The sequence below is a fragment of the Morus notabilis genome, unplaced genomic scaffold (genome assembly GCF_000414095.1).
Source record: "Morus notabilis unplaced genomic scaffold, ASM41409v2 Scaffold19, whole genome shotgun sequence".
Lineage (NCBI taxonomy): Eukaryota > Viridiplantae > Streptophyta > Magnoliopsida > Rosales > Moraceae > Morus > Morus notabilis.
Window position 1 is genome coordinate 736,577 of NW_010360880.1, and position 26,191 is coordinate 762,767.

At 36.6% G+C, this 26,191-nt stretch overlaps 3 protein-coding genes across 3 annotated transcripts; all 3 read right to left on the reverse strand.

Moving 5' to 3' along the window:
* Positions 1-2,685: 2,685 nt before the first annotated feature.
* LOC112091478 (G-type lectin S-receptor-like serine/threonine-protein kinase At2g19130) lies at positions 2,686-5,418 on the reverse strand. The gene has a single exon (XM_024165227.1). It carries the CDS (start codon positions 5,335-5,337, stop codon positions 2,875-2,877), a length of 2,463 nt encoding a protein of 820 aa, XP_024020995.1. The 5' UTR covers positions 5,338-5,418; the 3' UTR covers positions 2,686-2,874.
* Positions 5,419-13,808: 8,390 nt separating this feature from the next.
* LOC112091476 (G-type lectin S-receptor-like serine/threonine-protein kinase At2g19130) lies at positions 13,809-16,859 on the reverse strand. The gene has a single exon (XM_024165214.1). The coding sequence runs from the start codon at positions 16,650-16,652 to the stop codon at positions 14,178-14,180; it is 2,475 nt and encodes an 824-aa protein (XP_024020982.1). The 5' UTR covers positions 16,653-16,859; the 3' UTR covers positions 13,809-14,177.
* Positions 16,860-21,633: 4,774 nt separating this feature from the next.
* LOC21405043 (5' exonuclease Apollo) lies at positions 21,634-24,784 on the reverse strand. Its single transcript, XM_010097562.2, has 4 exons — positions 24,282-24,784; positions 23,537-23,745; positions 22,896-23,003; positions 21,634-22,600 (listed from the first exon to the last, which is right to left on the reverse strand). The coding sequence occupies exons 1-4, from the start codon at positions 24,571-24,573 to the stop codon at positions 21,896-21,898; spliced, it is 1,314 nt and encodes a 437-aa protein (XP_010095864.1). The 5' UTR covers positions 24,574-24,784; the 3' UTR covers positions 21,634-21,895.
* Positions 24,785-26,191: the final 1,407 nt, after the last annotated feature.

A 26,191-nucleotide genomic window follows, 5' to 3' on the forward strand; every position in this document is an offset into this window, starting at 1 on the left:
TATTTAAGGCATGTTTTCCTTTTCTTTATTAAAGCATTGTAAAATCTCGTATTTAGTATAAGGATCAAATTTATTAAATTCTTATAATCATATTTTTCTTAATTACCCTTAACATACATATGCCTAGGTTAAAAATTAATTTCTGATTAATTAATTATCCAATCTAGCAACTAATCCCCATAAATTACCTTATTAGGCTTGTTTTATTATTAAGGCCCAATTTAGCCTAGAGACTTAATAAAGACGTTCTAACTCTAGACCGTTAAAATTTAGACTTGAGTGAGAGTTTTTAAACTAATACAGGCGTTGGACCTGATTCTAACTGGAAAATTCTACGGGGCTAACATATTGGGCTCGTAAGTTCTCGTTTGAATGTTTTTGCTCGAAAGCTATTAAGGTTTTAAAAGAAACTATTGTTCGATTTTCATAAAACAAACGATTGCACATTTATTTGGTTACAAGTACTAAAGTCTCATTATCAGTCCTAAATAAATTTTCTGTCCAATACCGACTTTTGAAACTATTTCATAAGTCATTTTATAATTAGTTTATAAACCACCGTGAAACTATATCTTAGAAACGGTTTTCTCGAAAACTTTCTTCATGAATTTTTTTGTTAAAGCAAGGTCTAAAACTATAGAATTTTACTGAAATCACATCTCGGGTTCTTTGATGAACTCTTCTTGTTAGGAACTAAAACTGTGTTAGTTTTTTTTTCAGTTAAAACTATGCAGTTTTAGAAATCTATAATTTACAGCATCTTAGAGTCGGATTCTAAAAATTTGTTCTTCACAAAAATTCTTTGTCTCGTCGAGATCTAAAACTTTCGTGTTCTGAGAAAACTGAGATTCAGCCTCTAAATGGCTCGTTTGGCTGCAAATAGTGGCTGCCAGTTTTGAAAAAGTTTTTTGGACAGCTTTGCAGTATTTTGAAAAGCAGCTTAAAACTTGCGCTTAGAATTAAAACTGAGTTTTTTCACAGTTACGGAAAAACGTTCAAAACATCGAGAACTATAAGTTTAAACTTATAGTTACTAAAAAATCTCGCTGTAAGATCCTCATTTCCGCGTTCAAAGTAACTAGAAAAATTTTTCCTCTAATCAAAATAAACAAAACTTAAACCAATCATAAAATACCACTAATCAAACTAACCTCAAAACACACCAAAACTATCATAAAATTCACAAACCTTTATTACAAACTTATTTCCTTAAGAACCACAAATTACATCTATAATTTACAACTTAAACTTTGGTAGAAAAATAGAGGAGAAAGGTTTAGAGTTTATACCCTTGAAGAAAATCCTTGGTTAGACTCTTCCTAGAACACTTTGATCACCTTGGTCTTCCTCCTTGAAAAAAGATCCTTGGCTAGACTCCTCCTAGGACACTTTGATCTTCTTCTTCTTCTTCTAATGTTTGCTAATGGCTTAGGATTAGGAGAGTTTGAGAAAAATTTGAGAAGAAATGGAGAGAAAGAGGGGCCGGTTTTTGTGTGTAGGAAAGGAGAGAATATGTGCAAAATAGACCAAATTGATGCTTGCACTAATGACTTGACATTTATAGACTTTTGCTTAATCTCCTCTTAGCTCTTAATTAAACCTATTAAGCTAGCTTAATTAACAAAAAAAATTTGGTTTATTCCCCTATGCATGGCCGGCCATAAGCGGAGAAAAAAAGAGAGAAAAGAATCTCATAATTACTCCATCAAATCACTATCAACTCATGTCTAATCTCCATAAATTCACATCTTATCTTGTACTTTGATCTTATCCCTTAAGATTCCATTTCAAGCAATCAAAGTTTATACCGACTGTAGGAGATTAACTTAGCTAACATGAAGTTTTAGTATCTAACGGTTCCTTTTCTACTGTTTATTTATAATCCGATACCAATTCTCCGAATAGTTCAATATCGAACTAAACTCTTAATCACGTAATATTCCGACTGTTAGACTTCAACTTATCTGTTCGGCAATTAAGAATTTCTCTTTAATGTCAAAGCGTTCCTCGGTACGCTGCTAATACCGTACTGTACTTGGAGATTTTTGAAATTAAGATTCTTAAATTGTATACGGACTAAAAAATCTTATGCCTTAAATAACGGCGAAAATTTATCGACCGAATTTACTTACTCATAAAACATGAACTTAACATAAAATTTACTACAGAATTCAAGAATACTTATATTAATTTCATAAATTCTTCAGTCATAAAATATATTATGAACAAAGTCAATTTAGAAGTAAATAAGAGAAGAAATAACTCTATTTTATAGGGTTATCAAGAAATTTTTTTATTTTTATTTTTAATAAAATTTGAGTGAGGAGCTTGGTCCAGGATGGAGGATCTAAAGGGTGCTTACCTTGAGATGTCTAGTTCTTTCTTTTGTTAGTTGCTCATTCTCGTCGTAAATATATATATATATATTATGTAAAAGGTAGTACAAACTCATTTTGAATATCACAGCAAGGACAACTTGATACTATAGAGCTTGATTGGCATGCTTCCAGTAAGTTAATAGTAAGACAATCAAGCTCCCGAACACCCAAAGCTTATATGATCCTTATTGTTAACAGAACTCATCAGGTTGTATTGGAAACAAAAAAGGGAAGTAAAAACCTTAAAGGCAATAAAATAAATAAATAATAAATAAAAAGTTTCTAAAAGTCGCCATATAATTTGGCGATGAGAAACTGTTAGATAGCAACGAAGCTCTAATGGACAATTATACTATGGGAACACATTAATTTTACAACCTTAATACAAGTCATTACAAAACTATTCATTGCCTTAAAAAACAGGGGAAAGGCAGAGCATGGAAAGGAAACTGAAAAAGAGACATAATAGAATTTGTTGTTATGTTTTGATCTCGCCTCAAGAGCTGGCACAGATAGAAGAGTTTGTGCCCTTGGCCTGGGATGAAGTTGATGAGGAACTCTCGTTTGACTCGGACTCCGTGAAGAAAATTATGCTCTCCTTGTTGTCCACATAAAGTTTGAGAGATCCCGGAACTGGGGGCAAATTCACCTCCATAATTCCTTCAAGGATTTGAACTACTTGACCCATTGATGGCCTATGAGATTCTTCATCTTGGATGCACCAACAAGCAACTTTAGACACTCTTTCAAGCTCTTCTATGTCCGCGTTACCGTCCAACCTCGGGTCTAATAGGCTAAGGACGTTGCCTCCTTCCACTAATATGCTTGTAGCCAATGTTGGGAAGAAGTTGACTTTCCCGTCTTTAGATTGCTCAGCGTTTCGCCTTCCTGACACCAGTTCAAACAACATCATCCCGTAGCTGTAGACATCGGCTTTCGATGTTATTGCCACTCCTGCAATCCACTCTGGTGCGAGATATCCTCTTGTCCCTCTCATGGTTGTAAGGACCCTGCTGAAGTCCCTTCCCATGAGTTTTGCTAACCCGAAGTCTGCCACTTTTGGACAAAATTCGTCATCCAAAAGGATGTTTTCAGGCTTAATGTCACAATGTATGATGCAGTTTCTACATTTCTCATGTAGATAAACCAACCCTCGCGCTATCCCTAGAGCAATTCGGTACCTTGTTTCCCAGACCAAAACATTTGAATTTTTCTCGTGGAAAAGGTGAGCGTCTAAAGATCCATTAGACATGTAACCATAGACCAACAACCTTTTAGTACCTTGAGAGCAGAAACCATGAAGTCGAACAAGATTAACGTGTTGTATTGACCCGATTGTGCTGACTTCTGTTCGGAATTGCTTCTCCCCTTGGCCAACGCTTTCAAGCTTCTTCACTGCTATCATAGTAGAGTCAGGCAAAGTACCCTTGAACACTGAACCAAAGCCTCCTCCGCCCAATTTCTCCGAAAAGTTCTTCGTTGCATTCTGCAAATCTCTATAACCAAATGCCACCAATGCACCCTTCACTTTGCCTGTTCCGAAAACCTTGTTTCTTCGTCTCAAAATAAAAAACAAAATAAGGCCTAGGAGAAATATTGACCCCGCTACAACACCAACAATTAGTCCCTTTCTACTTTTAGTACTCTTAAACTCGTTTGTAGAACTCTTCAACTCTGAAGCTGCTACCCGAATGTAGAGCATTCTTCCACGGTTGTCATCTTCTTCAAGCTGTTGAACATTCAAGAGATCTCCCATCCAAATCATACAACCACTGTTGTCATAAGCGTAAGCCGTGCAAGAGCAGTTATTTAAGCAGGTTGATTCACATGCCGTAGTATTCCCTACTTGGACAGGTTGTTCAATTTCAGACAACAAAACGTTGGGAGTTTTGCGGAATCCATCTCTCTCGCCATTTGTTGGATTGTCGTTTCCACACTGAAGTTTGGTTTTCCTGGTGCACCCACCAGAATAGTCCTGCAAATCCCAATCACTCTTCATCTTTGGCTCAAACCCGGTCAAACAATGACAAAAGGGCAAGGACTTCTCACTGCAGCTGCCATATGCCCCACAAAAAACATAAACTTCGCATTGTTGTCTTGGTTGAGCCCAAAACAAATTCCATTTGTTGTCAGACAAAAGTGATAGTTGCTTGATTTGCCCTGAAACATCCATCACAAATCTAGATATTGTACGAGAAGAGGGGTAAACAGAATAGGTGAAATAGGTCTCCTCATCATTTGGGACAAAGCTGAAATTGTAGATATAATTGAGCCTCATCTCTGGGATCTTGCTAAAAATAGCTCCATTCCAATCTCCACTCGTCCAATACTGTCGAGACCTATTCCACCGTATTATATAAGATTTGCCATTGGGAACTATCTCAAGGGAGTAGAGGCCGGGTGCCGGATCCTCTGAACTCTTCCATGAAGTGAGGAGTTGCTTTGTATTGGTCTTCTTGTTATACCCAATTCTACTACCAGGGAGCCATGTATGAGCTGGATTAAGAAAACTTTCCCATAGTCGTTTTGACGAATTCGATCCATCTTCTAACACAAGGTTTCCATCATTCAAAAGAATTGCTTTCACTTCAGGAGATCTGGTGGAGTTCACATTTGTGGACCAAATTGGGACTTTGGACTCATTGAAGAGAACTAAATTACCATCTGAGATTTGTAGCTCTGAAGAATATGTGTCAGAGACTGGTTTCTCTCTATTCGCCACCCAAACTACTGTCTTCTCAGTGATTTGTTTGTACCACATGCCTATGTAGTATTTTGAAGCATTACTGGGTTTGAAGAATCCCAGTTCAAAGACGCCATCTTCAGAGACAATGGTCTGGTTACCAGAGAGTGATTGGTTTCCAGAGATGGTATCAGCTCCAAGCGAGATATGGCTTCTGAGAAATAGGCATAAGATGAGAAGAACAAGCATGGATATCGGGTTGGTGTTCACATCCATGGCTGCGTAAATTTTTCGAATGAAGGTAGGCCTTTTGTGTCAATGTGGAGACAGGGTAGAAAACAAGTTCCAGTTTTTAGACAGATGTTTAAGGTCGTTTGCCAAGATATGAAGCGGTTAAGTTATTATATAGCAAGAAAGTTTCAACTCCATTGTTTAATAAGAATTTGATTTGGTCAAAGTGAGATGATAATACTGATCAAGTGACTAAGTCCATTGTCATCCTAGCCACCTCCAATAGCGAAGAAGACCAATAGCGAAGAAGATTCAATAGAAAACGTAGTTCTAACCCCACAACAACGTCGAAGGCTAAAATTGGAATTCTAAAACATCGAATTATGATCCTTACTAGGACTTAAGCTAAGTCATGTCTCTTCAAGTTATACGCTGTAACATAAGCTCATAATCTCTATCAAACATAAGATGATATCTCTCTACCCAAGCTTATTATGTGTCATGGATTATTTCCATCTTCAAAGTTTTTCCGCAGTCGAGATTGAAGAATAAAAATTCCACAAAAGAAAAAAGGATTGAAATGTGAACTTCATAAATACTAGCTCGTCGAAATATTTAGGAAATTGATGCTAGTAATATCATACCAATGCATTGCCTTTTTTCAAGCATGATAGGATCTCTCTTTTCTTTTTGTGGTTTGACTTCTGGAATGTGATTTGAAAAGGTCTTCTTTGACCCTTCAATCCCCTTTAATGGTTTAAATTATAAACCAATCATCATCATGGTGGGCTGGACTTAGGAATAGTATTCTAGAAATGGAAAACTGACCAAAAAATGAAGAAATAAGACACAAACTTATTACCAACATTGACCATCCAGCGAATAGGAATAGAGATCTAATTCAAAACCCACATAACATCAACCTCACTTGCTTTGACTCTTAGAACATAGACAGAGCAAACTTGGAAAGATAGAAATCTTAGTGCTCCACAAGATCAATGGTCACTTAGTTTTATACTTTGGAATTCAGACTACTCTTAGAACGATAACGTGTTCCGCGGAATTCATCAAGATATTTGAAGCAAAATTACTTATTATTAAGAATAGTGTACCAAGAAACATTCATTTTGTTCTTTCTTATAATTAACCATCGTACGAATTAGTCTATATGTGAATGTTTTGCTTGGACTTTCCAAACACGTGACACTCATGAGTGTGAACTGAAGGAAAAAAAAAAAAAAACAGAGAGATGTCGAGAGAGAGATACCATTGTCTTTTGAACAGAGAAATTGACTACACCTATAATTTCCTACTTGAAATTAATAAATAAAGACCGTGCATTATGTTGACAAATCTGGTGGTAAAATAAGAAATAAATAAAAATAAAGATAATTAGACATAAAGTATTTTATGTAAAAAAACCCTTAAAAGAGAGGGTAAAAATCACAGATAAGTATAGAAGGATTTCACTATGAAAAATAGGGATTACAACATTCTCTCTAAATTACACGGAGAGAACAATAAGAACCACTCTCTCATATAAATAGGAGAAACACCTTACAAAAGAATAAAAAACTGGAGAAATTAAATTTCTCTCAAACTATAGGAATTCTCTTTGAAGGGTGAGACTGAGATGCTTAAGCCCTTCCTCCAAGCCCCCTTATAAAAGTTTCAAGAACAAACCGTGGCCACGAAAAACTTGTGGTTAAGAATTGGTCAATTTGTGACCATTCATTTTACTTAGTCATCATTTAGCCACTTGGCTAAATCTAGTCCACATAATTTTGTATACTTGAATCATGAGCCTTGGACTTTGCTAATTTTGAGCGTTTGGGCATAAGCCTAATCTAACATTTCTCCCACTTCGAGATTTGATTGAGAATCAATCATGTCTCCACACCATCCTTTCTACCTTGACACTGTCATGCTGCTTATGTTTCTGCTAGGCCACACGAGAATCTACACCACTTGAACTTGTCAATATTTACCAGCTTGATCAATGCATCTGCTAAGTTTTCCTTGGTGTGAATCATCTGCATATCCACACTTCCTTCTTCCACTACTTCACGAACAAAGTGAAATTGAACTCATATGTGCTTCGTCCTGGAATAAAAGGCTGGATTCCTTACAATGTGCAAGGCGCTCTAGCTATCACAAAACAAAAGAATTTTCCCTTCTTTGTGCCCGAGCTCCTCTAATAACCTTTTAATCCAAATTGCTTCCTTACAAGCTTGTGTAGCCGCCACGTATTCTGTTTTTCATGTAGATAATGCTACAACTGACTGCAATTTTGAAATCCATCTTACAGCTCCTCCGGCAAGTGTGAACACATAGCCTGTAGTGGATTTTTTTTTATCTGAATCACCTGCAAAATCTGAATCCATAGAACCCCTGACAATAAACTCCGATCGTCCATAACATAATGCAACATCTGAGGTACCCTTAATGTATCTCAGGATCCTATTGATAGTACTCTAATGCTCTTTATCAGGATTCGCCATGTACCTACTAACCGCTCCTACTACTTGTGTAATGTCTGGTCTTGTATAGATCATAGCGAACATTAGGCTACCCACTGCTGATGCATATACCATGCGAGACATTTCCTTCCTCTCTGCTTTATTGCTAGGACACATCTAGGAAGATAACTTGAAATTAACAGGAAGGGGGTAAAGATTGGCTTACAATCTTGCATGTTGAAGCGCTGCAAGACCTTCCTCAATTAATTCTTTTGCACAAGCCAAATCTTCTTATTATTTCTATCTCAGTGAATTTGCATCCCTAGAATCTTGTTCGTTAGTCTCAAGTCCTTCATATCAAATTCCTTAGCCAACTGTGCCTTTAATCCTTGCACTCGATCTTTGTTAGGGCTTGCAACCAACATGTCGTCCATGTACAACAACAAAATGATGAAATCTTTATGAGCAAACCTCTTAAAATACGTATAAGGGTCTGCACTGAGTCTGTTGTACCCAAGGCTTATGATATAGGAATTAAATCGCTTGTACCAACACACCGGCGCCTGTTTGAGACCGTATAGAGATTTGTTCAACCTGCAAACCAAGTTCTCTTTTTTCTACTTTCATAAAGCCTTCTGGTTGGAGCATATAAATCTCTTCTTCAAGATCTCCATGAAAAAAATTAGTTTTCACATCTAGTTGCCCTAGATGTAGGTCAAACATAGCACACATTGCCAAGACTACTCGAACTATAGTGAGTCGAACCACAGGTGAAAATGTTTTGTTGAAGTCAATACCTTCTTTTTGAGCATATCCTTTCACCTTGCACGAAACCGCTCCACTTGGTTATTACCATCGCGCTTGATCTTGTAGACCCATTTGTTTCCAATGGCCTTCCTTCCCCGTGGTAGCGAAACAAGATCCCACATCATGTTCTTGTGTAAGGCTTCAATTTCTTGCATTGCTGCCATCCACAGAGATACATCTGAGCTTTTGATTGTCTCCTGAAAAGTTGATGGCTCTATAGCCTCTGTTAAAAGACAATATGCAACATTGCTCTCAATAACATAATTTGAGTGCCAAACTAGTGGTCTTCTTTCACGAGTTGACTGACGAACTTCGAAAGCCTCAGACATGACTAGTTCTTGATCTTTGTGCTCTGGTACTGCTTTAGAATAAACTAGATATTCATCTTGCTTATCATCCACATGAACCGTAGTAGTCTCTGACTTCTCCTTTAAAGTGCTATCGTCTCCATTCTCTTGCAATTTATCCTCTACAAATATGACATCTCTACTTATGACAATCTTGTGGGCAGTGGGATCCCACAAGCGAGACCCCTTAACACCAACAGCATACCCCAAGAAGATACACTTTCTAGATTTCGGATCCAACTTCGATCTTTCTTGGTCATTGTACATGACATACACAAGACTTCCAAATATATGTAACTGAGAATAATCGGGTGGCTTAGCAGTCCACATCTCCATTGGCGTTTTTAGATCAATCACAGTTGGTGGAGACCAATTAATCACGTAATAGGCGGTTTTAACTGCTTCTACCCAAGACGACTTGGCTAGACCTGCAGTCCTCAACATTGCTCTTGTTTTATCCAATAATGTTATGTTCATCAGCTCTATCACTCCATTTTACTGAGGAGTGTACGCCACCGTGAACTGCCTCTTGATGCCTTCTTTTGACAGAATGCATCAAACTCATCTCTTGTATATTCTACTCTATTGTCAGTCTTTAGACACTTGATCTTCTTTTAAGAGTCAAGTTTCACCCGCGCTTTGAAAACTTTAAACACTTTAAAAACATATGCTTTCCTTTTGATTGGATACACCTAACATTACCTGGAGCAATCATCAATCAATGATACAAAGTATCTCGCCCCTCCGAGGGATGATACCGGTACTTGCCAACATTAGAGTGGATCAATTCTAAGATGCCTTTGCTCTTAGCTTTTGATGTGTTGAACCTTAACCTATGTTGGTTACTTGTAACACAACGCTCACAAAATGGTAATTTTACCGAGCTTAGCCCAGGGAGTAGTTTCTGTTTAGAGAGAATTGTCAAACCTCGTTCCGACATATGACCGAGCTTCTAATGCCACATCATCGTTGAGTCTTCTCCCAAACTCGTTAATGCAACAGATAACTCTCCCTCTTGATGTGTTTCTCCCAAAAGCATGTACAGATTTGCAGCAACTTTTTTCGCCTTCATCACCACAAGCACTCAATGTGAGTCTCGCACCCCCATTATCTAATTGTCCTAGAGACAATAGATTTTTCTTCATCCCCTTCCCAAGGTGTACCTTCTATATAGTACGAACAGTACCATCGTACATCTTCAGCTTGATAGTGTCGATACCAGTGATCTTCAAGGCTTGATCATTTTCCATGTACATTGATCCTCCTGAGATTGGTTCATATTGATGAAACCATTCTCTCCTAGTGGTCATGTGCCATGATGCTCCCGAATCCAGTATCCACGCATCAGTGAGCTTCTATTTGCCTTCAGCAGTTGTTGTTACCTCACTGTATAAGACATCACGATCATTTGAGGTACTTGCCACATTTCTTTGAGAATTCTTCTCCTCACTCTTCTTAGCCCTAAACTCTCTCTTGAAATGCCCTTTCTTGCCACGGTTGTGACATCTCATGTTTTTCTTCTTACTTCTAGATTTTGATCTACCATGCATGACTTTGACTCCTACTGGGGCCACAGTTGTCAAAGCTTCTGCCTGCTGTGAGCTTGCCAACCTTTTTTGTTCTTGCGCTGACTTTTTTCTTCTAGAACGGCGGCTACAACATCATCAAAGAGTAGATGATCTGTGAGGATATTGTTGGTTAAGTTGATGATAAGTTGATCATACGAATCATGTAGACTTTGAAGTAGAATCTCTGCACGTTCACCTACCTCTATTTTTTGATCCAACGACATTAGCTGAGAAAATAGAGTATTTAGAGTGTTGATATGGTCGGTCACCGATGTAGATTCCACCATCCGAAGAGTGTACAATCTTCTCTTTAAGAAGAACTTGTTGTGGAGTGACTTGGCCTCGTACAACTTCGTTAGAGTATCCCAAATTTCTTTCGCTGTTTTCTTCTCTACCATGCTTGATAGAACCCTGTCTGCTAATGCCATGTGTAAATTGGCAATAGCATTACCATCCATTTAGTTCCACTTGCCATCATCCGTGATTTCCTACGGTCTTTCTCTGATAGCCACCAGACAATTATCCTTCCGTACAATTACCTGCATCTTCGTTTTCCACAACATGAAATTGCTTACGTTGAACTTCTCTATTTTAAATTTTCAAGCCATTTCGTGATTTGCTTAACTCTCATCGTTTCACTATAGTTGTGAATAGTATCAGAGTAGTAACTGTACTGACTAGGAAATTCCTTACGTTGAACTTCTCTATTTTGAATTTTCAAGCCATTTCATGATTTGTTTAACTCACATCGTTTCACTATAGTTGTGAATAGTACCCGAGTAGTAACTGTACTGACTAGGCAATTCTCAAGAAAGATTGTAAATGCATACACCAATTCTATCAACAAAGGATAGATCTGGACAGTCTCTTAAACTGAACCACCCTGCTAAGCAAGTTCCCAGGAAAGGCGTGGAGGGTCTCAAGCGGACCACTTAAGTTCCAGCCTCCTAGGCAGAACCTACTTATGCCATACTTATCCGCACCATGAACAGTACCATGTACGTGAATAGTACCGTATACTTGAACAGTAACTCCGTCATGAACAATAATTTCACTTGAACACTCTAAGCCTAGATGGCTTTGATACCAATTGTTGGCAAATCTGACGGTAAAATAAGAAATGAGTAAAAATAAAGATAATATGGACACAGAGTATTTTACGTGAAAACCCCCCAAAGGTGACGGTATAAAAACCATGGGACAAGCGTAGAAGGATTTCACTATGAAAAATAGAGATTACAACTTTCTCTCTAAATTACACAGAGATAACAATAAGAACGACTCTCTCATGTAAATTGAAAAAGCACCTCACAAAAGAAGAAAAACTAGAGAAATTAAATTTCTCTCGCACTATAAGAATTCTTTTTGAAGGGTGAGAATAGGATAAGCTCCAAGAACGAACTATGGCTACGAAAAACTTGTGTTAAGAATTGGCTTTGTGGTCATTCATTTTACTTTGCCACTATTTAGCCACTTGGCTAAATCTAATCCACTCAATTTTATAGACTTGAATCATGAGCTTTGAGCTTTGTTAATTTTAAACCTTTGGGCCTAAGCCTAATCTAACACATTACTCTTGAGTACCTCTTGGAAAGAAAAAAATTGAGGTAGAAACAAGACATGGAAATTGGTAGATGACCTAATTTGCAAAATACTGGGAAGCTGAGTAAAGAAAAGATGCATACCTGTTGCGGATGACTAAATTAAGAGTAACAAGATTGCAAGATACACATTTCAAAGATAGCTCAGCAGAAACGTCCACTTTTGGTTCTGATCAGTATCGAGCTAAGTGGTTCTTCTGTACAAACCACTACCAAACCAAAAAAAAAAAAAAAAAATTTATGGAAGATTCAGTTTGGTAATTTAAGCTTAAGACTAAAAAAGTTTTTAATATATCACAAAAATTATAAAATCGTTAATCCATAATACTAAAGACTAGATTTAAGTTTATAATATAATTTAAAAATAACAAATATAGAAACGCTCACCAATTTTAATACAAAAAAATAAAAATATAGTAGGGTGTATTTAACCCGTGTAGAATCTCTATTATGGTTGGTAAAAATTAATCTATATAAAAAATATAATTAAAATTAAAAATTAAGTGTATTTTTGGATGCATTGTTAGGTGTTTTGGATAGTTTTGGCGGTTTAGGGAGTCCAAACCACTAACTAAACCGTCTGTTAAAATTAGACTGAAAATCTGTCAAAACCACAATAATCCAAAGTAATTAACTATTTGATTTAGTTTGATTTGGATTGGGCGGTTCGCCAGATTTTTTTTTAACACCCTTATGCAACGTGAGCAAGAGAGGGAAGATAAATGGTATACAAGAACATGTTTCTTGTATAACAACATGCTGCTTAGAATGTCATAAACTCGGCTGGATCTTCTAATTCTATCTACAATAGGGGAAAAAAGCTTTCTTTGCAGCTGATATTAGTGGTCTTACACCCGTTCCATCTTTTTTTCCAAGGAAATTTGTAAAGATGGTACGTTTGCATAACAAGAAAGGGAACTTGGAAGGAGACGCACATACCTTATGCAGAGGATTAAATTAATTTGGGGAACAAGTTTTCAAGAAGATAGTGTAGCAGAAACTAGCACTCTTAAGACTATTCTAAATTGAGCAAGTTCTTTTTAATTCACTAAATGGGGCAACAAAAAACAGAACAAATGAGAAAAACATAATGAGCAAGAGCGAGAAGAAATGGTGCACAGGAACATCTTTTTCAAGTCATCAGTAGTGGTGTTTGAAAGCAATATTAGAAAAGCACTTACTTTCTTAGTGTCATGTGCATTTAGGAATTATAGTTGCTTTTCTCTTTGGAAGAGCCATGACACTCCAAAATGAGAAGTTAAAAGGAAATTTTACTGGAAATATTCTCGCTAAATATTCTCCCTAAGTAATTATGTCTGCTCCAACAGATAAGAGCCTGTAATTGGGAATTTGGACTTCTACTTCTCTCGAGTCTATGACAGTAAAATATGACAGTAAAGCTTGATTCTAAAGAAGGGATATCAGAATCTTTAGACCTCGTACTAAAGAAAAGGATTCCACTTCTCATGTAGAAAGTTTTTACAACAAATACCAGAAAGAGAAAAGTTGGTACAAGGTAGTAATTAGTAAAGAAAGAAAAAAAAATCTACTGGAATACGAGCTGCAAGATATAAATTTAAAGATGAGTTCTTTTATGGTATTATTATAGATTATGGTCTCTTCTGTATTGTTTTCTATATTGTACTCTAGATACTCTGGTGCTAATTTTTGTTCCTTTCTATATTGTATTCTTTTTTTCTTCTTCTTGTGCGGAAAAATACAAAAGCCCAAGGCTCTAATGAAAACAACATATGCTTTATTACAGTACCAGAGACTCGGGAAGAAAGACCCCCAAAAAAATTACAGACACCATCGTAGATAAACTAAGAGGCCATGATTGAAAACTATATTATCGGCTTGAAGGTGTTCTGATAGTATTCTGCTCAGATTGAGGAGCTAATTGGATTATGAAAACATGAGCTGGCCTTTCCATCTTTTTGTTGGATCCGTTTCTTCAATTCTACAGATAGAGCTTCTAATATCATACACATATTGTATTATTCAATTGACTCAAAGATAACCCACAAAAGAAGGGAGAACAACAAAAGACTGAGAGCAGAGACTGAAACTAACAAGGGCAAAGATGCTCCTATCTGTTTCTGTCTAGGTCTTGGAGCTCATCGAAGAGGTAGTACTCTTGGTATGAGAGGAAGCAGTTGAAGCGTTACTCCGTGGCTGAGAACTCTGGCTTGACGATGACTCAGTAAAGAAAATGACGTTGTCATGGTTGTTACCAAAAACTTGGAGTGACCGTGGAATTGGTGGCAGATTCACGTCCGTGATTCCTTCGAGGATTTGAACTACTTGACTCATTGATGGCCTTCGAGCTTCGTCATCTTGGATGCACCACAAAGCAACTCTACAAACTCTTTCAAGCTCCTCCGCATCTGCATTTCTCTCCAACCTTGAATCTAATAGGCTCAACACATCTCCCCCTTCAACAACCACGCTTGCAGCTAAAGATGGGTAAAACCTCACTTTCCCATCTTCAAATTGCTCCGAGTTTCTCCTTCCTGATACAAATTCAAAAAGCATCATTCCATAGCTGTAAACATCAGCTTTGGATGTTATTGCCACGCCTGCAATCCATTCCGGAGCAAGATAACCCCTTGTTCCTCTCATGGTTGTCAGGACCCGGCTGAAATCCCTTCCAATGAGTTTGGCTAACCCGAAATCTGCAACTTTTGGACAAAACTCAGCATCTAAAAGGATGTTTTCTGGCTTGATATCACAGTGTATGATGCAATCTCTGCATTTCTCATGAAGATAAACCAACCCTCTTGCTGTCCCCAGAGCAATTTGGTACCTTGTTTTCCAATCCAAGACATTCGAATTGTTTCCATGGAAAAGGTGAGAATCTAGAGAGCCGTTCGACATGTAGTCATATACCAACAACTTTTTATTACCCTCGGAGCAGAACCCACGAAGTCGGATAAGATGTACATGTTGGATTGTTCCAATTGTGCTGACTTCTGATCGGAACTGCTTCTCTCCTTGGCTAACGCTTTCAAGCTTCTTCACAGCTACTACAGTTGAGTCGGCTAATGTCCCCTTGAACACTGAACCAAAGCCACCTCCACCCAATTTCTCTGAGAAGTTCTTGGTTGCATTCTGCAAATCTTTGTACTCAAATGCCACCAATGAACCCTCCATTTTTCCTGTTCCAATCGTTTTCTTTCTTCTCCTCAAAATCAAAAACACAGTAACAGCAAGGAAAACTGCTACCCCTGCAACTGATCCCACTACAACACCAATAACGGTTCCCTTATTATCTTTACCACTACTCTGAATCTCAGAGGCTGCTAATCGAAGATAAAGAGTCTTTCCATTGCCGTCATCTGCTGAAAGCGGCTTCACATTTAGGAGCTCTCCTGTGAAAATGGAACAGCCACTGCTATCATAGGCATAAGCGGTGCAAGAACAGTTACTTAGGCAATGCGATTCACATTCTCCTAAACTCCCTACATGTACGGACTGTTGATTTTCCGGTAATGACGTGCTAGATATTGAAAGAAATTTATCTGTCTCACCATTAGCAACGCTATTGTTTCCGCATTGAAGTTCTATATTCCTCGAGCACCCATCAGAATAATCCTCCAAATCCCAATTACTCTGCACCTTTGGCTTAAACCCCGTCAAACACTGACAGAACGGCAATGAGTCCTCATTGCAGCTTCCATATGCCCCGCAAAAGGCATAAACCTCGCATTGTTGTCTCGGTTGAGACCAAAACAAGTTCCATCCGTTGCTAGACAGCCAATTCAGCTGCTTAACCTGCCCCGAAACAGCCATCACAAACCGGGATATTTTGATAGCAGAGGTGTTATAGACCGAATAGGTGAAATAGCTTTCATTATCATTCGTAACAAACTCAAAATCATAGATATAACTGCGCCTCATCTCAGGCACCCCGCTGAAAATATCCCCATTCCAAGATCCACTTGTCCAGTATTCGTTTGACATGTTCCAGAGAATGATATATGAATTGTCACTTATGTCAAGCTCAAGAGAGAAGAGGCCCGGGGCAGGGTCCTCGGAATTCTTCCATGAAGTGAGACGCTGGTGTTTTTTGGTGATTTTGTTGTAAGAAATTTTACCACCAGGCAACCATGTGTCAGCAGGATTATCAAAACTTTGCCATAAAGATATTGACGAATTGGATCCATCATTTAAGATGAGGTTTCCATTGTCATGAAGAACTGCTTGCACAGAAGCAGAGCCGGTGTAGTTCACACCAGTGGACCAAATCGGGATTTTGGACTCATTGAAAAGAACTAAATTCCCATCAGAGATTTTCAGCTCTGAAGAAAATCTATCTGAAACTGGCTTCTCTCTATTTGCCACCCAAACAACTGTCTGGGGAGTGACTTGTTTGTACCACATGCCTATATAGTACTTTGAAGCATTACCTGGTTTGAAGAATCCCAGCACAAAAACCCCACCTCCGGATTCAACGGTTTTGTCTCCAGAGAGAGATTCATTTGCGGAGATGGTATCAGCTCCAAGAGAGAGATTGGTCTTGAGAGAAAAGAACAGGAAGAGAAGAAGCATTAATGTTGGTTTGGTCACGATATCCATGGCTGCAAATAATTATGCAGACAAGCAGGATAAATTAAAGGTGCTAGAAGTGTGAATTTATTACAATGAAATGGACTAGAAAGGAGGAAGAAGGAGGAGGAGGAGAAGAGAGTACAAGGAGAAGAAGAAGAAGTCTTGATTGACAACTAGTTGTCTAGGTCACTCCAAATTAAATGCAAAGAGCCTATGTGTTGTGTCCCATGAAACTTTTTTAACTGACAACAACACCCCTGGGTGCTGGTTTGGTGTTCTTATTCATTAGCTATCAGTACACTTTTTCAGCTATATATCTTTATGCAACCTTATCATAATGGATTTTTTTGGTGGGCATTTTTGTAAATCTAAACTATTTGTTGTGTTGCGCAACATTAAAGTCAAAGCATGAACCTATATTACCACCACCACATTTTTTTTCTCGTCTTCTCTTTGTTTTTCTGTTTCCAAATCCCATAATTGACTATATTTTATTGTTTTTCTATTCCAACAGCTGGTGGAGAAAAGGCTTGTTCTATCATGGACCACGTGATGTGGAAATTTTCTCCTCTCCTTTATTTTTATTTTTATTTTTTTTTTTTTTTTTTGCGTGTGTGAGATAAATGTAAAATCTCCTTGGTGCGGCTATGGGCAATGACAAGGTCAACATCCTCTTCCATTATTATCAAACGTGTGTGGAATGGTTCTTTCAGGTATACAACAAGCGTGCCTTGCTTACGTATTTAGCATATATCAGCTTGGCATCACAGCACTTTTGATCAAATTTGTTGCCCATCAATCGCAAATTATTCGTACTAACAAAATAGAAAAATATTTGAGAGCACTGTTAATTTTAAGCACCCTCACTAAAAAGATGAGTTTAACTGTAGCGTTCATGCTCAAAATTCACCTTATATATTAATAGATGGTGCTTAATAACACCGGCGTCTTATAAAATTATTCAACAAAATATTATATCCCATAGGAAACTCACTTTGTGGGCCCCTAATTCCTTTTTTTTTTCCTTCTTTCCTTACTTTGTTCTTTCTTCCGCAACAAATAACTTTGAACAGAATTAAAGGGCGAAGAAATGTCAATACACGAGCCAGCTTCTGAACCCACAAAAATCACCTGTTCACACATCATATGTTATGATTTCCTGTGGGGAAAATCCCTTTCAAGAAATTGAAGATATTTCTGCTTTTGGAGCTGACCATACACCAAGGGTCCACACGAAAACAACCTAAACAGTAGATTTGCTGTCAATAATAAATATACATAAACCACCTTCTAGTACTTCAGTTACACGTTGTCCAAACTTTTTGCTCATAATTTTGTGTTTTTGATAACAAGCTCATCACTCTGTGTAAGAAGGTTCACCTTTAGACTTGGATGGACTCATCAACGCGCCCTAAAAAAGTGAACAATCATTGTCCGATTGACGAAGACCCACCAGCTTCGTAACCAGGTATCTAGATTACATTTTTTTTCTCTTTTTTAGTGTAGCTATTTGAGAATATTATTGCCTTTGGCAATAGAATAATCAAATGTGAACATGAAATGAAAGACTTTCTGGTAAAAGTATCCTAAGAATAGACATAGCAAATAACCAACAAAATAGCCATCAATCATGCCAACAAGAAACCACAATGCGAACCCGTCAAATCCGCTACTCGAATTCTTGAAATGTAGCTCCATTGGAAAAACAGAAAGTTTACGACAGATTAGTTGAAAATTAACAAGTATTTCAGCCAGAACAAAACGCTGTTAACAAGAAGTAGACGTAACTAAAACTCGGGGAAAATAGACGGAAATCAGCAGATTAGGTAAAACCTTGTGTGTTGGATTTTAGAGAATTCCCCGATATATATGACCATAAGAGGAATTCAAAGATATTTTTGAAATTCGATTTGGAATTTTGCCTTAGAATTTGGATTTGAAAGTTATATTTGGATAATTTCCCGGTATATGACATTATGAGGAATTAAAAAGTGTTTTAAAATTTAATTTGGAATTTTACTTTAGAATTTAGATTTGAAAGTTGTATTTGGATAATTCCCCGGTATATGACCTTATGAGGAATTAAAAGGATCCTTTTTGAATTTGGTATTGAGATTTTTTTTATTTGAATTTTGGATTTGAAAATTGTATTTAATTACCATATGGTTTTATGAGACAATGAGCTCATCTTTTTGGGCTTAGGGGCCATAAAAGAGCCCAATTTGTGCATTTTAAATTTGAGAGAAAGAGATAAATAGGTCAAGACTTGAGATGAATTAAAATTAATAGGCCAATAGTTTACATAAGTTAATAAATAGGCCAAATTATTGTTTTCATCCATAACTTGTCTAGTTATGAACCATAGCTTGACAAGTTATTCACAATTTTTATCCATAACTTGTCTGGCTATGAACCATAACTTGACAAGTTTATCCATAACTTATCTGGTTATGAACCATAACTTGATAAGTTATGGCCTATTAATTTCTATAACTAAAAATTGACCTATATACTTTCTTAAACTTTTCATATTGGCCTATTTTCTACTATTTCCGTTCAAATTTTTGGGTATTTAATATTTTGAATTTATTTTGAAATTTATCCTTTATCCCTTATCTTTTTTTTTTAATTTTAAATTTTATCATATCTAAATCAATTTATCCGATTGTATGATGTATATCCCTTCTGTTTTGCTAACAAATTGATTTCAAAAGAAACTTGGGGCTTGTTCTTTTGGAGTTTAACTTGAGTATAATTTGAGTTATAACTTGAGTTGAACTTGTAACTTGAGTTTGTGTTTGGTTGTGTACATCCGTTCACTTCGCTAATTCGAGTTTATAATTTGAGTTGAGATGTGATTTTATGTGAGAGCTTTTTACTGTAGCAAAAAAGTTAGATGTGACTATTTCTGAGAGCTTTTTACTGTAGCAAAACTCGAATTCTAAACTCGAATCGGCGAAATGAACGGGGTGTTTTGAGATAAGAATCTTTTTGAGTTTATGTTTGATTGAGTCAAAACTTAAATTTGTATTTAGATAGTATTTTAATAAAAACTCAATGCTGATGAAAAATTTTAATAGAGTATATAGGTATGGTTTTATTCGTCTTTTCGTTGTCAACGCATAGAAAAAAAATCATCTCAATCAGAATTAAAACGAAAAAGTTATAGCATTTTTAAGAATAGAAAAAATATTGTTCATTAATTTAAGTTCGAATTTCTGAACTCGAGTTGAAGTGGAAACTTGAATTCGAATTTTAGTCCTAAACTCGAGTTTGAACTCGAATTTACACTCGAGTTTAAACTTAAAAGAACATAAACTCGAATAAAGTTGTAACTCAAGTTACATTTTTTTAAATTTTTCACTAAAAAAAAAAACAAGCCGTTGATTTCCTACATCTTCATCCGGTCTAACGTGTCTTTCATTTATATTTATATATATATATATATGAACCATCACTTTTGATATATATGTGTGTACGTGAGTGAATAAAGAGGAAGATCAATCACATCTCGATTGACGTGTAGAGCTATTAGCCCGAGTATTTGCTCTCCTCTTTTCTTCTTGGTAGTCTATTACAGAGGTTTGAAAACGTGTATCAGTGTCTTTCCATTCTTCTCTCACACATATATATGCATTTTTTGCTTTAACAGATTGACAATTTTGAAGTTTTTCTGGTCATACAGAGTCATCCCATCGGTCAGTTTTTTTTTTTGTTTTAGAGTCTGATTAAAATTATGAGATTAAAATTATATTCGATTTACGTATATTTTTTTGAGAGAAAATATTATAACAAATTATGAATTATGATTTAAATCAGAGAACGAATCCTCTAATCAAACGGGCTCTTAGTCTTTTTGACTAAAAAAAATACAAGAAACGGAGACATCAATCAATTTTTTTTTAATCTTCTTTCTTTAATTATTTTTTAGCGGGTATAATGTGATTCATATGAATATTTTAATATAGATCATATGCACATAATTTTTCATATGCCGATCCTTAAAGTGTAATTCATATGAGTTTTCTACTCGAATTACACTTATATAGATCTCTAAAAAAAAATCTAAGTCTTAGTGATAATCGTAGGATTGTAACAAGAACGAGAAACTACACACTATGAGTACATTAAGAATTTATTAAGAGCTGTAAATAAAAAATCTCACACTATAAAGTGCATATGAGATTTATTTTCATAAAAAGTATTAAAAAGTAAATCATAATCACACTTTAAAATATATATATAAGATTTGATTTAAAGTATTTACACAAAAAAAATTTTTGTTTCTCTCCCCTCTTCCCTGCCCACACGTTTTTTTGCTCTTTTTTTTTTTTTTTTTTTTTTACTTTCTAACTTTTCTGCACACACGCACTTTTTTTTACTTTCTCACTTTTCTGCACACACGCACCGAGTCTCTTGAGAAGCCTTTTTTTTGTTTTCTCTCACTTTTTTCTGCACACACGCACGTCTTCTCAGATGATCAGTCCTCCGGATAGTTTTTTTTCTTTATATAAAAGAATTCCATAACAGTTTTTATCACTACCCCACGTTTTACACACACCACCTTCTGCACCATTTCCTTTTTTCTAATCACTACTTCACATTTTGCACACACTACGAATCCGTTTAATTCATAAATTAGAATCATGTGATTAAAATTATTTTTAATTTATGTGTATTTTTTATGAGAGAAAATACTGTAGCGAACTACGAATCATGATTCGAATCAAAGAATTAATCCATCTACCAAACATTACCTACGTTCTATACTCTCTCTCCACATTTTAAAACGTGTATTTTTTTAATCTCCTTTTTTCTTTTTTGATTTTACTATTTTTTTTTAAGGTCAGCACAAAGTTTTATTTTATTTTCTCATTTTTTTTTAAAAGCCCATTTGTGATTCTTTTTTTTTTACCGCAAACACCGGCACGGTTTCTTTATCATATAATAGCAAGATATTGACCATCTATACCACTTGAATCAATCATGATTACCAATTTCACTCGCCAACTCTAGAAAAGAAACCAAAACAGTATAACATATAATTGCATTATAGAAAAGATTCACATGACAAGGTATTGCTTTTCAACTCTATACAGCAATAATTTCTCTGGGCCAAGGCACAGAGTGAGAGAGAGATGACACATCTGCACTACCGAATCCCGATATTAAGAGCTTTAGAAGCCAATTCATAAGCGTAAGTCCACAACATTTAGTTCCTACGCCAAAGAAAAAACCACTCTGTTAAAAGAGTTTTAACAGAGCAATATTCAGTCACGACAGTCATCTTCCAGAATCTTTGCGCCACACCTTACTCGCCTGCGTGAACTTACTCTGCTTGCTTGTGCACGTACGTATTTAACCTTCATGTTCCTTGCCAATTTCTTCACTAGTTCCTCAGAAATATTCCGGCCAAATATAGATTTGGTAACCAAAGTTATTTCATCACTCTCTTTCCTTTTATGCTTTTGGCGTAGCCTCTGTGCTGGTTGGTTTACTCCACAAAGGCGGCCAAAGTAGTACATAGGATCAACATAGCAAGTTGATGATGACACAATGCCTTTCATGTTGGCTGGCTGAACAAGCTTTATAAAGTTCTCTATCTCAGAATAGGACGAGTGATCAGAGTAGCTAACAGAATAAATGTACTTGTGAAACCTTTCAGTAGATCCTAAACTCCCATTTGACTTATAAGTCCGGGCCCCACCATTTTCAGTACATTTACTTATGTTGTAGCGAGAAGTTAAAAGAGAACCAAAAAGATTGTCACTTCCTTCAGAGGGTTTTACCACCCAAGGAAGACCAGATGGCATGATCCCAATGGTTGGACGCATTGTATTCAGCCCTTCTAAGGTTTCAACACTAAAGCTATAACGAGGAACAGCTCGCACTCTAGTAAGAGAAGTCTTAGTTGTGAACATCTCATCGAATCCAAGAAGGTGCATGGTTTGCAAGCGTTCTGGCCACACCCAAATCTTTGAAGAAGAAACCATAAATTAGTGTAAGCCCCTACACAGGACAAATCTTAGACAACTAACAGACAAAAACATGATTTTAGCACACCAAAAGTAATTCGTTGGTCAAAAATAAAACGCAACAGTATGCATATTCAAATAACCAACATTTGGACAGGATTCCTAGCAGAGGAAACAGTGACAACGAGTCAAGCTCCAAAACCTTGCGCTAAGAATAGGTTATGCTCTTCCTAATTATAACCAGACAGTTATGGCTGAGAAGCGTAAAACTTCTATTACAGGTCATATAACAAACCTTTATTTTAAGGACCCGCGAAATGTGCAGCAAAAGATCTTCTTTTCCCAGAGAATCAATCCCAATGATGATATCATGGTCAGGATGAGAGGCAATTATATCAACGATCTGCAAGCGCCCATCAAAATAACTGGTAAGAGTGACCTAAACTTCATAGTGCGTTGACCCTTCTATTTTTATGCAAAGCACGGTGTCTTTTCTTTTTCCCCTTTTATTTATTTTTTTTTTTTTTTTGGGGTTTAAATCTAGGTTATAAAGCGAAACTTTAATCTTGCCATTTTTTGGTATGACATGCTTAGATGCAGTATAAATCCATAAAGTTTTTCATCAAATTAGTGTTCATTCAGTCTCATCCACCAATGCATTTCATTAAATACAGAGTCCCAATGACAAAATAAGTGTGATTATACAAATGCAACACGACTATACCAGCATCCTAGAGAGCAAAACCATATAGGTCGGAATGAACTAAAAATTGCAAATGTGGAACCAAGTTGAGAAGCTGCAAGCATAAGAACACGTTGAACCTTGACTTTCAAGAGTTTTAAGAATTTGACAATGCTTAGTGAATTATGGTTAGTTCATGCCAAATATTATCCTTTCATAACTACAGAACCTCTTTGAGAAACAGAAAGGTGCACCTGCTGCGCAGTAAATTCTCGAGGCGGAAAATCATGCGAGGGGTTGCAGTATGTATTATCCAAGTAAAGGATGTCAACTGAACTACCATTAAGAGCATTGAGGAGCGTGTTCCTTGCAAGATTTGCCCTATCACTAGTAACTTCCCACCGGAAATCACCAGTGTATAGCAAACAGCCAAAGTCTCCGCGAAACAAGAACATAATGGCACCTGCTTATAGACAGAACACAATCGCCTCATAAAACTTGTAGAACTTATTATTCTAGTAATTATATCAGCTAGACCTTAATTTTCACTCGAATTATCCATAAAGACCATAATTGTCTCATATACTTCGTAGATCATATCTAGTAATTACATAATTTATAGTCCTCAATTCTTTTCAGCATTGAAATTCAAATTATCTTCTGCGAACTTGAAGTAAACAGCTGGCGAGCAATCCAATATGACAAACACCTACAATTTATAGGTTTAATCGTAGTACTTACATCATATCTAATCCTTACTATTCATCAATGACATTCAAATTTCTTTTTGATGCTTAAATCAACCAGTTGATGAACAAATCCAATTATACAGCTTAATCGTCGTAATTATAATATATTAACATTCATCTCGCAATTTACAGATACCATCGCAGAAATTATATCAGATCTGATCCTTATCCTTCACCAAACGACATCCAAATTGTTCTTCGAGGACTTAAAGCAAACAGGTGGTGAGCGATATGAGACGAGGAAACGTACCAGGACAATGGTGAGCGTCGATGGCCATGAACTGGAGGACGGTCTTGGAACCGGTGGAAGAAGAGAGGAGAGAGAGGGAGTGCCAAGAGCCGACGGCGACGATGCGGAGCAAGGAGAGTCTGAAATCGGGGAATTTGAAGGGGAAGAGCTTGGCGGTGAGGCGGGAGCAGAAGATGGGGCCCTTGGACCAGGAAGATGAGAGGCCTTTGGTGTGGTCGGAGTGGAGGTGAGTCAGGAAGTAGGCCTGGCTCTCTCCGGACCACCGGTCCACCGATATCAGACCCTTCTCCATGGCATGGAGGTGGAGGGAGAAATTTGAAATTCTCAGGGATTTGAAGAGAGAGAGAGAGAGAGAGAGAGAGAGATTATGTTATTTTGGCGCGGGAATGTTGCTTTGCTGTGATAATTTAAATCAAATTAAATGCTGATTTATTTATAGGCCGCGGCGGTGCTGGTGTTCAGTTTATGAAGTTTGAATGCTTTGAGAATAACGGCGTGTACTGGCATTCTCAAGGGGAAAAGTATAAAATAAAATAAATATGTATATATATATATATTTATGTATCTTTTATAAAATTAAAATGATACTCTTGTATTGGGAAATACTATTTTCGGGAATAATAGGTATCACACAAATTAAAGCTCATATATTTTTCTCTTTTTTCTTGAGTAGTTAGGGTTTCTCCTCTCAAGAAGCTACCGATAAGTTTACACTTTGTGGAGACCGAAGTTGGCTGAGCCGTCTTTTGACAAGCTCTACCCTCCCGATCCTGTGTGGTTTTTTTGTTTTTCTTTTGATTTTTTTTCCTACCTTGTTTTGCATGTGGATGGTGTTCTGCTCTTGGTGGATCTGGGGTTAGTTTTTGTAATGACTAAGAAAATTCCAGACTTTAAATAATACAATTTATTTATTTAAGCTAAGGATTTTCCTAGAAAATATTATGTGACTGAAGGATTTATGGAATCAATATATGTATTCCTAAATTCTGTAGCAGATTTCATGTTAAGTTCATGTTTTCGATCAAGTAAATTCGATCGATAAATTCTTGCCGTACTTTAAGGCGGAATAATTTTCAGTACAAGTATAGTTTGAGAATCTTAATTTCAAGAATCTCCAAACACAGCATGATGTTAGCAGCGTAAAAAAAAACGCACTGACATTTTTAAAAAAAGAGAAAATCCTTAATTGCCAGACAGCTAGGTCAAAGTCAGAAGATAAATACCCATAGTAGAAGGGTATAATGTAAACTCGGGAGTTGACACCGTCAGAAACAACGTCATTTCTGAAAATTAACGCAGGATAGTTAAATTTAGAATTTGTTAAGTCTAGAATTAATTTCAAGACTGTAAACAGTTCAAGATATTACGCGAATAAGAATTTAATGTGATATCCAAAGCAGTCAAGGATTTAACATTTAACTGTAAATAAGCAGTAGAAAAAGGAACCGTCAGAAATGGAAACGAATTCCTGTTAGCTAAGTTACTCTCTTATAGTCAGTATAATTTTTATCAGTTTCTAAGGGAAACTTAAGAAAGTGGACAAGAGTACAATGGGGTAGGTGAGATTTTTTTCTCTCCCTTCCTCCACTTGGCCGGCCATGCATGAAAAAATAGAGCCAAACCTTTGGCTAGTGGAGTGTGCTAGAGGACTTTATGTTAAGGTGATGTGATGTTAGTGGTTGAAGGGGAATTAATGGCAAAGTTGCTTCTTCTTTTCTCCTTCCAAAACCGGCCAAGAAAGGGGGATTTGAACCAAAAATTTGGTTGAATGATGGAGTGGAATTGGTGTTAAAAAAAATAATTTCCAAGTGCCTATAAAAGGAACCAACATAGGATAAGCTTCATTTTTTTTCTCCTAGCTTTTTCCCCACTCAAAAATCCGGCCACACACTCTCCATTTCCTCTCAAAT

Bases quoted from the DNA above. Each gene is read 5' to 3' on its own strand.
- LOC112091478 (XM_024165227.1), bottom strand. From the start codon at position 5,337: ATGGATGTGAACACCAACCCGATATCCATGCTTGTTCTTCTCATCTTA.
- LOC112091476 (XM_024165214.1), bottom strand. From the start codon at position 16,652: ATGGATATCGTGACCAAACCAACATTAATGCTTCTTCTCTTCCTGTTC.
- LOC21405043 (XM_010097562.2), bottom strand. From the start codon at position 24,573: ATGGAGAAGGGTCTGATATCGGTGGACCGGTGGTCCGGAGAGAGCCAG. The intron at 23,746-24,281 runs GTACGTTTCCTC...GTCTATAAGCAG, and splicing joins CGACGCTCACCATTGTCCTG to GTGCCATTATGTTCTTGTTT. The intron at 23,004-23,536 runs GTGCACCTTTCT...GGGCGCTTGCAG, and splicing joins GAGAATTTACTGCGCAGCAG to ATCGTTGATATAATTGCCTC.